General features: G+C 31.5%; 1 protein-coding gene across 1 annotated transcript in view; it reads right to left on the reverse strand.

The window, feature by feature from the left end:
- LOC118199035 (hemicentin-2-like) overlaps positions 1-13,839 on the reverse strand; it is a gene marked incomplete at its 5' end in the record, with an annotated part of 837,377 nt that overhangs the window by 49,774 nt on the left and 773,764 nt on the right. The window contains 2 exons of the mRNA XM_085806510.1: positions 8,306-8,563; positions 11,789-11,946. Coding sequence (XP_085662636.1) covers positions 8,306-8,563; positions 11,789-11,946 — 416 coding nt within the window. The remainder of the gene's footprint in view (positions 1-8,305; positions 8,564-11,788; positions 11,947-13,839) is intronic.

The following is a 13,839-nucleotide window of genomic DNA, read 5'->3' on the forward strand; positions in this document are numbered from 1 at the left end:
CAGCTTGCGTTTTCATGTCTCGAAAGCGCGACTTAGGATAGGCATAGATTAATATATAGCATTAATCTAATATAGACATTCTGACACAAAATCGGACATTTTCTGAAATGGCATGCCAATTTGTTTGGGAAGTTTTGTAAAAATTGCACGAGTAGTTTTTAAAAATTTAACTCTGAAAATTTTAGCTCCTCAGCGTTAATTGAATTTGATGTATATTTATTAATATATCCTTTTTATTAAACTTACTTGGTTCCTTCTTCCAGAATTCGAAATTTAGATTCAATCCAAGCATAATTCGCCCATTTTTTATGATTTCTTTTTAAAATTTGTACTTTAAATAATTTTTATAAATTTTTCGAACAAAAATTGAATTATAATCTATCAAATTTTTAAAGTAAATGTATTTTTAAGCATACGTGCAAAAAAATTAGAGTTTTTATTCAAAATTTTCTAAAATATTACATTTTACATATTGAAGCGTTTTGAAATTTGGCATCTTTTTTTTGAGCGATAATTACGCTAAATGTGGTTTACGCACTTTGCTAAAATTATTTGAAAGTGTAAAGAATGATAGATATATTGCTATAAATTAAGAGGTTCGCCAAGTAAATTATTCTTGTCGTAAACTGAAAAAAATGCGCCTTGATAAATGTTTGAATTTCTCCCTAAATTCGCATCAAATTTGACAGCATTTAATATTTAGGCATAACTTGAGTAGTAGAATCGAAATATGGGGAAAAGATTGGACTGTCATTTCAGAAAAAGACCAAGTTTGTGTCAAAATACCTAAGTTAGAATAATGCTATATATAAATCTAATATATGTTATAAGTCGCGCTTACAAGACATGAAAAACGCAATTTGAATTTCATCAATCGCCTCAGTAGAACGGGAGATATAGCGAACTGTCCAATTTTTGTTTTACTTACATCAACGGATAATTTGACTTTATTTGTCAAACTTAAGAACTTTGTTTAGAAAATCCTTTAAGAATGTATATTTATCTTGCTTTTACGAAGGTTGTGCCTCAAGTAGCTCAACATTATGAAACTGCAGTATGCGTATGAACGATGCCCTTGACTAGGAATTTCTAAGTGTTCAAATATTCAGTTAACTTAGGATTTTCATTTTAAGATAAGTCTACATTCTTTGCCTTAGAACGAAAGCAGTTTAATGCTTGCGGAAAATTTTTAAGGAACACGGATTTATCATGCATAATAGTAGTATAATCAGGTATGACAGATCTGCATATAAGCTATGTTTGTGTCCAGGCAACTACATTTTGCAACCGATTTTATCCGATGGCGTAAGACTGTTATTTACTGCATTTCTGTATGCCGATTGTTACTAACTATGTGATAAAATATAACTTCATAATTGATCTTTCCTCCTAGCTTGATTGTTTTTCTGATAATCTCCCAGTTATCAAATTACAAGAGCATTTATTCGACCAGTTATGTCACTTTGCTAGAGACATACTTAACACTATGGGTGCATTCATACTGAAGTAAAACGTTTGAGAACAGCTTGTCTTTGAATTGTACACATTGATTACGCAATTTTAGACATAATCAAACATAATTTAGCACTTTGCTGTTGAGTTAAATGCTGAACTTCTTAAATTCACGTAATTTACTTATGTATAGAAGCAAAATAATAAATTTAACTCAGAAATAAACTTTAGGTTCTACTATTTGTGCCCTCTACCAACAACTTGAAATTTGTGACAGTGTCATGTCGCGAATTTTAATTATTAATATGTGTTTTAAGTTATCATTATTTTAGTTTTTTTTTTGTTTGTACTCATGTGTATTTTAAGGTGGGAAAAAGTATTCTTAAGTTGTTAAGGCTTTATTTAACTCGTTATTCTTGAGTAGAAAGTGTAACAGAGGCGAGAGACGGTTGCGAGGAAACACATCTGGTTTATTGGTTTATGGCCTTTTTACTAACAATGGAAGCAATAGGGTGTTGTGTTGTCGTCTTTTACTAATGACGTTTGTAACGAAAATCGTATTCCTTTCGCTTTGTTATAGTTGCAATTTTGTTTACTTCAAGACAGTCGGATTTGTTGTAAGGTTAGGTAAGCTTAGGTAATTGTAATCTCGTAAAGCTTAGTTTCCGCTTGTTAATTAGGGGGTCACTTTAGTTCCCATGTTTTTCCTGAATATACATGTTGGCTTATTGTGAGATTTTTTTTGTTTTTGATTCGTCATGGGGGTGTCATTTTCTCCGTTAACATAAAGTAAAATTCTGGCATTGGTAAGATTTAATTTGATGCTTTTTTGTAGGCCTATGAACTTACAGAGGCGGAGAAACCGAGATTTCCTGGGAAGTTTGCACTTTGTTAGAGTCATTCTGATTCTGATTTTCAAGCTAAGAGAAAGAAAAAGAAGAAAAGAGTCGGGCCTGACCACTTGCGGGTTTTGCTGTCGCGAGAACCGGCTATTGAGTTGCGAAGATGCAAAGCAGTAAAAGACAAAGTCCGGTGGGGCTTGACCTCCTACGGGAATCTTGCGCCTCGTTCTGAGGCGAGGTTTCTCGAGGCCTCCCCGCTGATGAGAATTTGTTCGAATGAAGAAAGTGCTCTACGCAAAATTTGCTTTCACCGTTTCATCGTGTATTTTGAGATCTTTGAATAGTCATGTTAGAGGCTTTCCAGTTAGAATTGTTCGTTATAGACAGAAGAGATTTGTTACATCTAAGAAGTTTGTGCCGGAAGTTCTCTACTCAAAATTTAGTTTCGCCGCTTCATCGTGTATTTTGGAGAACTTGAACAGTCATGTTTGGGACATTCCAGTTGAAGGAATTTGTCATGAGATACAGATTTGTTTCAGAAGGAGGTGTCATGCTCCCCTTGTTCCTGAAATCAATGGACGCTTCCGAAAGTGTTTTGACAGAAAAAAAAAAAAAAAAAAAATGGTTATTGCTCATTTCCCAGTGGATTGGATTGGACACTAAAGATCTTTCTGTTCGGAAAATTGTTTCCCACTTAATGGACAGATAACGCGATTCCTGGCTGTTTGAAGAATTATTAGACTGTAGTTTCCACTCGTGATTTCTATTAATTTTAGACGCTTCCGAAAGGGTTGTGACAGAAGGAAAATGGACGTGGCTCATTTCCCTGTGGATTGGACACTAAGGATCCTGCTACCCGGAAAAACTGTCTTCCACCTGTGAGTGAAAAAAAATTAAGATATTTTCTCTTTTCTCTTAGTTTTCCCAATGCCGTGGTGGAACAGTTAATAATGATTTATCTACCATGTATATATTGTCGATAATTGTATAAATTAAATATTACAGTTGGTAAAAAATGAGAAGTGATTTATAATTTCATATTAAGGCCAGTTTTAGAAAGATTAAAATTTGTTTCACTACTGAATTTGGAGTTAGAAAAATGTTAATTCCTAATTAATGAGAATCATTTATTTGGAGAATTAAAATATGTTACACCTTCTTAATTTGTGAAAAAAATGTTAATTATTAATTAAATGTTTTAATTATTGTAAGCTGAAATTTTGTGTGACAGATGCGATATTTTCATAGTAAAAATATGTGGTAGGGGATACTGATCAGTTACCCAAGTATTTACTAATAATGTTATTATATTCAAGAATTTAACAAATGTGAGTTTAAAATTTAACTGCGTTTGTGTATTTATCTTGTGTGTAATTTACTGTGGTCTGTCATATCCCTCTATTTGTTTGAGCCGGGAGGCTTTTTAAGAAACAAAGAGCTTTAATTGAATTTGGGGTTATTGATTTTTACTTTGCATAGGTTACTCACAACGCGAACCTAAAATTTAATTTGTACTACACTATACGATTTTTCGATATGATATATGAATGTTCATATGATTATATTTTTTTAGTTAGTTTTGTTCGGCATTATGTGTTAAGATAAGTCAAAGTTCAAAGTTATAAAAGATTAAAACACCTAAATCTTAGATATTTAACAACAGTTAGCCAGAACTACAGAATCTTTCCTTGCACATAAAGAATCTATAAATAGACTACGTTTAATTCCAATAGAAGGTGACCTCACAAGATTTTTTTATGAAAGATAAATGATAATTTTCCTTTACCCACAACTGCAAATTACCGTAATGCTTCGAACATAAGACTCGCAGTTTTTAGATGGCTCTTAAAAACCCAAACTTATTCCATATGCAAAACCTAAAAGGTAACTAAATATATGAATGTTAATATGATTATATTTTTTTAGTTAGTTTTGTCCCGCATTATGTGTTAAGATAAGTTCAAGGTTATAAAAGATTAAAACACCTAAATCTTAGATACTTAACAACAATTAGCCAGAACTATAGAATCTTTCCTTGCACATAAGGAATCTATAAATAGACTACGTTTAATTCCAATAGAAGGTGACCTCACAAGATTTTTTTATGAAAGATAAATGATAATTTTCCTTTACCCACAACTGCAAATTACCGTAATGCTTCGAACATAAGACTCGCAGTTTTTAGATGGCTCTTAAAAACCCAAACTTATTCCATATGCAAAACCTAAAAGGTAACTAAATATACTTATTACGAAAATGTTTAATTAATTCCTACACTGTACGTCAAAAAAGTACTTATTTCATTTTATGCAAAACTATCGTTTTCAGTCCATTTAATTAAGTTCTCGTAAATCATCTTCAGTATATCCAAACCCAGTATGAAATGATGTCTTGTAAAACTATAGTCGGAACAAAGAGCATGCCCTTTTTGACTATAATTCGGGACCTTTGGATTACATACTTATTGTGCTATGCATTGAATTTATGTAGCACAAAGAAAAATATCAAAGGAAGAAAACTGCAAACTCCGTCCTGGATCAATTTTATATTGGTTACATAAATAATCTACCAGATTTATCCTTACAGTCAGGCACATACATGAAGCTTTCTTCAAAGAATTTTTATCGAAAGAATATAGTTTCGCTGCCACAACTGGGAGAGTATCTGAAAAAATAGCCTGAATTCTATGTTTGGTCCCTATGGTTGGAGATTACCATACACTGGTTATCATAAATTAAGGAAAAATCACAACAATAGCGATAACTCCCTCAAAAATAAGCCAAACCGTGTAAAATTTGAATATGCTGCCAAGTAAGAAAGAGTAGCTGAGTAAAACTGCAATATGTAAATTAATGGCGCTGCACTCGGAATACGTCATCTGCGAGGAGAATAAAAGTCCATGTTTGAGAGCAAGCCCACATATTTTACTGTGATAGTGACATCAGAAATCTGGGATAGCCAATTCGTAACAATGACCTCCAGGCATCATTTACCTGCAGAACTGCGATGGAGAGCCATTGGGAGACTAGAGACAGGAAAAACAGAAGTGGCCAGATGGCTAAACGTGAGTCCTTCTGTGGTTCATACACTTTGGAGGCAATTTCCAACCACAGATTCGGCATCTAGGAGGTTCAGCCAAGGACGGCCAACTGCTACGACGATCGCCGATGACCGATATTTGACATTATGTGCACGCAGGAATAGAACCGTTACTCCGACTCTTCTTATATCCTCCCTCGCTGCAGCCACCGGAAGGTTCGTGTCAACGTCAACTGTGCATACAAGGATTCACGAAGGTGGTATGTATGCGGAGCGACCAGCCATTTGTGTGCCTCTCATAGGAGGGAAAGTTTTCAGTGGGCACGACAACATGTCCACTGGACGCCTGATCAATGGAGGGCGGTTCTCTTTACGGATGAGTCCAGGTTTAGTCTAGAAAGCGATAGTAGGCGTTATTTGATACGGAGAGAACCTAGAACCCGTTATCACCCGTCAAACATCCGTAAAGAGATGCATAAGGAAGGGGCAGTGTCTGTGTTTGGGGTGGCATCTCTATGGGTGGAAGCACAGACCTCCATGTCTTTCCAAGGGGAACCGTGAATGCTCAGATTTATAGAGATGACTTCCTTGATGTTTATGTGCGCCCATATGGCGGAGCAATAGGTGATGCTTCCTGTTACAGGACGTCAACGCAAGACCACACAGGGCTCGCATCGTAGATGATTATCTTCAATAGGAAACAATTATGCGCATGGAGTGGCCAGCTCGATCCCCGGACTTGAATCCTATCGAGCACGTTTGGGATGCTTTAGAGAGACGTCTAGCTGCTCTCAATCTGCCCCTCAGATCCTTGCCGCGCTTGCAAGAGCTTTGGAAGAGCAATGACTGTTGCTTCTTATGGAACTGATAGACCGCATAATTGAAAGCATCACGCATCAGTGTATGTGCTGTATTGCTTCTAGAGGCGACTATCTTCCCTATTGAAGGTACTTTTCCTGTAACAAACTGACACCTTCGATTTGTTCATTTTATACATGTGCTAATTTCTATACTACCATAATTGTCTGGTAATTTATTTTTGTGTTATTTGATACCTTACTATGTGTTGTATATTGTGGGTAAATTTCATAAAATTGTACATGTAACATTTTCAGTAATCGTGATTTTTGTGATTTTTCCTTAATTTATGATAACTAGTGTAAAAAATACCAGTAGACCAATCGTTTTTGTTCGCCAGTAACCATCTATCGTACTCTAATCATTTTTGACTTTAACGCCTATTATACCGCTTTTTTGATTAATTATTTAGAGAGAAAAGTTTGCTCATTTTCCAATACTTGAGTTCGACCGATTAGAAGGCCATTGCACTGCCAATTATACCACCGGATTACAAATAAGAAATACTTTAACTTTTTACTCTAAATGTCGAATTTTATGAGATGAAAGCCTCTTTTCTTTCTTGTAATTCAGTTTAAAAATGCAGAGTCGGCTAATTTATGAGGCTGTCTTAGATTCGTTCCAATACAGAATTCTAAACTCAAAGAACCACTTCAGTATGTGGATATATAAGAAATTGTTACTACTGAATTTTGCACTTCGCAATATGTCATTACAGTACCCTATAAATCAAAGTTTAGTAAAATATAATGGCTCTTTAGCATTTGTTAGAATAACATCCTACCTCCTATGAATAAATCCTATATCCTATGAATTTATTTCTAGCCGTTTCTCAAAGTTCTTACGGAAAGAATTTCTTTCAGAGGGGAGAAGAAAATTTAATGAAATGTATCAGAAACTCCTCCAAAAGCATTGAGCATGTGATTAATGAGATCTGTTATACGAATCAAGAGAACGAACTCGCTTTCCTTAACCATTATGAAATGAATGAACACCGCTCACTGACATTCAGTCACCGGCGTTTGGGTCGCTTACAAGCTTTATGTCTTCTTTTATTTCTGCCTACAATAAGAGGGCTAAAAAGAGAAGATTGGACATTTCGGATAAAGAATTTTTATTTCCTAACTACATGACTAGAATGTCAGAAGGAATTCCAATATAAGCTTTTCGTTCTTTAAATACCAGCTTCAACTAGTAGTGCAGTCACTATTTATTATTATTATTATTATTATTATTTAGGTACGCAATTTGTTAGACAAGAAACGACAACTAATATATTTTTCACTGCGGTAAATATCTTTTGTAAACAATTAAATCTGTAGATTAGGCTAAAAATGTATATAACTTCTGCATTTCACCGCATAAAAGACTGATACATAAAATACTTACAGTTTTAGATATAAACTCTAAGAATTGGGATTTTCTTTTTGAAAGAAAGTGCTGCGTAAGCGCATCTACTTTTAGAATAAAACTTTCAGTTTAGACTTCGAGTCTTAAAGGTACAGAACACATTCCCCCTGTGTCGGGGTTTTTTATTTGCTTATGTTATAGCATCTGAATTCTATTCTACTTTCGAAGATATATATATATATTCCAATGACTGGATTCTAATATAATTTCTGAAGAAAGGGAAAGCATGCACAGTGAGTAACCAATTCGTGTTTATCACAACGTATAAACTACATGTATTACAGTACATAACATGTATAGTTGAAACTGATAACTGAAATAAGTGTAATATATGTATTCCCACATGCAGTTTTCCAAGTAACCGGGACATTTTAGGCTACCGCGTGATAATCTGAATGAATATTTTTATATGCTGTTAGATATTCCGGAAGACGCAAGCTTGTAAAATAGAAATGCTGTTGGATATTCCGGAAGATTTAAGCTTGTAAAACAGAAATGCTGTTAGATGTGTTTATTTGTAAATCACGTGGAAGGATGAGAATTGTAAGAGTATATGTAAGTGCATTTAAAGAGCAAAAAGGAAATTTCGTTACTGATGGATTATATGTGACAATGAATTTGAAATGCGACGTGTGAGGGTCAATGAAGTTTTCATACAGCCAGAATCTTATACAGATGGATCCTTTTACAAATTTCCAACCCACCTGCGTACTTCCCCCGTTCTCTCTAGGATGGGGCAAAACTTCCGCCCACTCTGGAGAATCGGGTATTAGCCCGTGCTGCGGACACGGCTCTCTTTTGGTCGATCCACTAGACGTCCGCCTCTGATCCGCATTGTTCCACTGTGAATGAGGAGGCGGTGAGTTCCAGTCCTGTCTACAATACAGGACATTTTGATAGGCACGGGAGAAGTCTGCCGGCAGTGACTGTCGCATGCGGGCACTTGAAAATGAAGGCACAGGCTGTAAAGAAAGCACAAAGCCAAGCACACATCCATGCTGTCAGTTAGAACACAGGCAAATAAATCTAACATTGTTGTCATGTCATTAAACACAATCAATGCGACGTTTCTTGACTATTTTAAAGCACAGAACTTTCTGTATCATATAAATACTTTAGATGAATCGTGTTTGTAGAACGAGTATTTCTGCTATCTCAAACTGCAATATTTTCATTTAAATAAAATTGAATAAATTTAGCATTTCTAATAGGAAAATGATAAATTCAATATGGAGAAAATTAATAAATGTTGTTACACATAGTGTTATCACATATTGCTAACTTAGCCTATTCTTAGTAAACCAGAAATTTTCTGTAGCTTAAGATGGAGTAAAAGTAAAAATTTTTTTCCTCATTAAAATTAGAAGTTTTCTGCAGCTTAAGACTAAACAAATTAAAATATGTAACAAAACCATTTATAATAAAAGTTTAAAAAATATTAGCCTCTAATCACATAGATGAAAATTAATTAGTTATTTACTTTGTTTGAATAATAATATCTGAAACCAGACATTAAGTATTAGTTTAACTGAATAACCTTAAAAATTATTAAACTGTAATTACAATTTAGAAAATCTTAGAGATAATTTAGAGTAATAATTTATAATATTATCAATCTCGGGAGTAATGTATATATAATATAAAATTTAGAAAAACACAGCGATAATTAAAAGTAATAAATTATTATATTATCAATCTTAGGAGTATTGTATATACAAAATTTAGAAAATGACAGCGATAATTAAAAGTAATATACCGTTACGCTATTAGTCCTAGGAATAATGTTTGTATAAAATAAACTAAAATACAAAAGCTTTTTAATTTCTTATTGCATACACATAAATAAAAACTGCTAATTTGTATGACCTAATGAATTTTATAATCCTAGCGTAATTAAATATTAATTTATGTAAAAAGGCTTACAGAAAAGTTAATAAATGAAATATATTATTAAAATTAGTTATAAATAAAATATTACTCTCTTCACCCTACAATAATAACCTGTATATACAGTATAACTCTGCTTAAAAGAATTTCACTTAAACCATAACCCACTCAATAGAAACTGTGAAATAAATTATAAATGAACTGAAAAAACAGCAAAACAATCATTTTTAGTTTTTTTTAGTGATTTTTTTTTTATTTTTACATACTTTATAAATAAATGTAGATTTTATAATATAAATAAATAATCGTAGTTTAATTTTATGCTAATGTAGTAATTTCTGATATGTGTGCTTTTTAGATTACTTTTAAAAATGAATTATGTGAATTAAAATGAAGAATTATGTGAATTAAAGTTTGTGCTACACTAGCAAATTTTTCGGTAAGTGAACAAACTTAAAAGCATTAAATATACAACTGCACGCCAAAAATTAAATTTCAGAGAAGATTTTCGAAAGCATTTTTGCTATCTAGATGGCAGATGTAAAGTTCCCAGGTGTCACGTAATTGAATCTTGAAAATTTAACACTTTTGGGGGGGATGTGCAGGCTTTATTTTTATGTGGTTTAATTTTAAAAAAAATAATGAAAATTTTAGAGCGTATTTTATGAAAGATGTTAAATAATATTTTTCTTAAAAATAATGCAGACAAAAATTAGCAATTCAATTTTTTTAAGCCTAGCTGCTGTTTATCCAAATTTACAATCAAGCTCAGATAAACACTAGACTATAAGCTTTGTTTAACGTTCTGTAATTTTTTTTCAATTAGAAATTATGTGATAAAATCCAAATTTCAATGTTTTTTGAAAGTCACAAGAATTATTTTATAAAAGAAATATTGCTAAGATGTCCCCAGTTTTATTTAGTGTAATTCCATTTTGCCCAGTGTTTGACTTTTGTTCTATATTTTCTTTTGATTTGGTTATAACCATTATTCCAAAAACAGTACCGATTAATTATTACCTTATAATAATCAAGAATTATTAATAAATGGAAAATTGTTTCTTTTATTTTTTGTTTTAATGACTTACATTTTTCCTTTTATGATTTATATATCTGTCATAACCGAATGCAAATGTTAATCTATTTCTCAATGGTGTGTAAATAATTTTTTGTTTCCAATGTTTAACATTTGAAATGAGCAAAATTAACCAATGTTTACAACATTTATTCCGTACTTACTCTTCTGGTTCTCTTTAAACACACTTTACCGTAATTTACGAGTAACATTGATTTAATAATTTAAAGTAATACTGCGAATCAAATAAAGAAAAATCTCTAAAGCAGCAAAGAATTAAGAAAATTTTAGATATGAGAGAAATGTGAAGGTAATAGAGGGATAATATTAGTAGAAGTTTAATTGCCTTGAATGGAAATCTGAATGTGGTTTCAAAGTACATTCATGCAGTTTTACACTTTTATATTTAAAACGAGGAATGCTATCATAAGTCATATAGTTTATCATGTTTCACACATTTTATATCTCGTTCATTTTTCAACTCAACTTATTTTTTATATAACTAATTTTATATCTCATTAATAATTTAAGTTTTATTATTCAACATAACTGTATAAGCTTCATTTAAAAAAGAAAAAGAAAACTAAAATGAATATTTTGCATTTTGGTGGTATAAAGCCCTTTAGCTATGATTTAAAAAATTCTTAAAGCTATATTTCAGTTATATTTTAAAACAGCATGTAACAAAAACTCGTTTTTCAATCTACCAAATATAGTACGTCTAAATATATTTGTAATATGTACAGTTAAGTATAAAATTATAGATAATGACAATATATAAGAGATTCATTGTTTAACTCTAAACATTTTATAAATGATCCCTTAATTTTAAACAGCTTTTCTTGCGATGATTATTAATACATAGTATATATACGTAAAGCACTTTATGTGTAACATTATTCTTTTTAGGAGTATACGGACTCCAACGAAACATGAGATTATAAAAGTTTGGGGCGGATGAACGTATTAACAACAAATTTTTAAGATCCACAAAGTATTTGAAAATCCCTGTTTGTCTTAGCGGCGATAAATTACAGAACACTCGCAAGTAATATGTTAGTATAGATTTTAAGTCTTTGTTAAAGAATTATGTTTTAAAATTCGTATCAGTTAACTGAAGTGATTAGTTGGAATACGAGTATAAAACGTGCTTGCTGTGTTAATTTTCATTCCAGGCAGATATTTGCGGTATATACGGAAAAAATTAAAAAAGAAAAATAGTTACCCCTTGTCGATGGAATGGCATGTTTTCATACATCACATTTCCTTCAGCCTCTGCATTAGGGGGACCATTTTGTTTGGGATCTCCTGAAGTTCCAGATACGTTCTGGTAAAGGCTGTCTCCCGTACCACCAAGAGGAGCTTTACCGGGACTACCAAAATCTAACGGAAGAAAATAAAAACGCACATGTAGATATATACAAAACACACATGTAGATAGATATATACAAAACAAAAAACTTTTCATGAAAATTTACTTTTACGATTAGCATTTAAACAAGCTTAAGAAGAAAGCTACACAAAAGAAGTAAATTATCTAAAATATTTTTTCATTTACTTTCAAGTACTGGATCATGAAATTTTTAAAGAAACAACAGCGTGACACAAGCTGGTTTTTTTTTTTTTTTTTTTTTACTCTCTGAAGCTCTGTGATTTAACATTTATTGTAATAATAGCACTGCGCTCTAACGATGTATGAGACAGGTAACACAAGGCGTAATTTACTGTTATGTAAGATAACATGATGTCTATAAATTGAGATTATATCTGACGGCGTGCAGTGCTATTATTAAAATATTAAAGTGGCTTAAGAATTTTAATTGATAATAATCCAAGATAAAAAACTAAAATTTTCCATTCAAATGTTCTTCATTAATATAAAATCAGAAGTAATCGATTCAAGATACATGAAGCAAATAAATATACGTACATATGTGAATAATGATGATTAAAATTAATAAGATAAAAATTTAAAGATTGCGCTCCAAACAGTAATGTATAACGGAATTTAAATTTAATAATTTTTCCGAGTCTGCAGAGAATATTGAAACCCAATTCACCCAAAGAAAAAAAAAAAAAAAAAAAAAAGATATGAAAACTGCAGTGTGTGTAACGTACAAAATAATATGTGTGTCAATAAAATTCGTGCATGCAAAATAAATTTTTTACGCTGCATGCATTATATATTTTTGATATTTCAGTTGTCATTTTTATATTTGACTTCAGTCAAATAGACTATAAAGACCAACATTAATTAATTAATTAATTAATTAATTAAAAATTAAATAAATAAAAATAAACAGTAGTATCACAAAATGTTTAAAAAGTGCATATCTTTAGAATTTCCGATACACAGTCTCGCGCGCTGGAGATAAGAAATTGTCTTTTCGGTCAATGTAGCCATTTTTTTTAAATCGTTGAATTTGTTAATCAAAAATTCAAACATTCTTTAAAATTTTCCAAAATATTAAATAGATAATAAAACAAATTCGAAGTTTGGACGTCCAAGTGCTCATGTTTGGGTGGAGGATTACGTCATTCAAAATTTGAAGATTCTAAGTACCGTCGTTTTTTCACAGTGCGAGAACATACATACATTCCTACAGATTCTTTATTATTTAATTTTTTAAATATTATACAGGTCGATACTATTTAGTGGCAACAAGTTGAAAAGTGATACGGACATTTATAGCGAAACTGCGCAAAATTCAATTTCGAAACTAATAGCCCTTTTGGGATACTGCTCCTTTAGGCTAATAAAAATAAAAGATTTAAAAAACGTTTAAAAAAATTTAAAATGAAACATTAATAAAATTAGAAACACCGATTTGTGAATTAAGAATATACGTTTCTTCAGATCCATTTTATTTAAATTATTATTGCCAACTAAATCAGAAATTACAGTTTCTTTGTATATCTCTAACTATTAATTTAACACTATTTCTTATGATAGCTAAAAAAAAATTTAACATTTGACATGTGGCAACATGAAAGAAACTAAAATTAGCTCACTTTATGCTGCACATGTACAGTTTTTTAATATTATTTTTAGAGACATCTTTGTTATCTGTTGGGGGGATATTTATCCGGTATTTGATTGTAAAAGGAAAAGGAAGACTAATGAAATGATCTTTAAAATTGGAAAGGACTCTTTTGTGATTTTTTAACTTGATTTATTTTTCAAAGTATTTTGTTAGTTCTTTGAAAAATAAAAAAGAAAAGGAAATGTAATTTAAAAGATATATCTCTTTTTTTAACAGTGGAATGTTTTTCATG

The sequence above is a fragment of the Stegodyphus dumicola genome, chromosome 1 (genome assembly GCF_044657685.1).
Source record: "Stegodyphus dumicola isolate Sdum_Otavi_A_Nest chromosome 1, ASM4465768v1".
NCBI classification, from domain to species: domain Eukaryota; kingdom Metazoa; phylum Arthropoda; class Arachnida; order Araneae; family Eresidae; genus Stegodyphus; species Stegodyphus dumicola.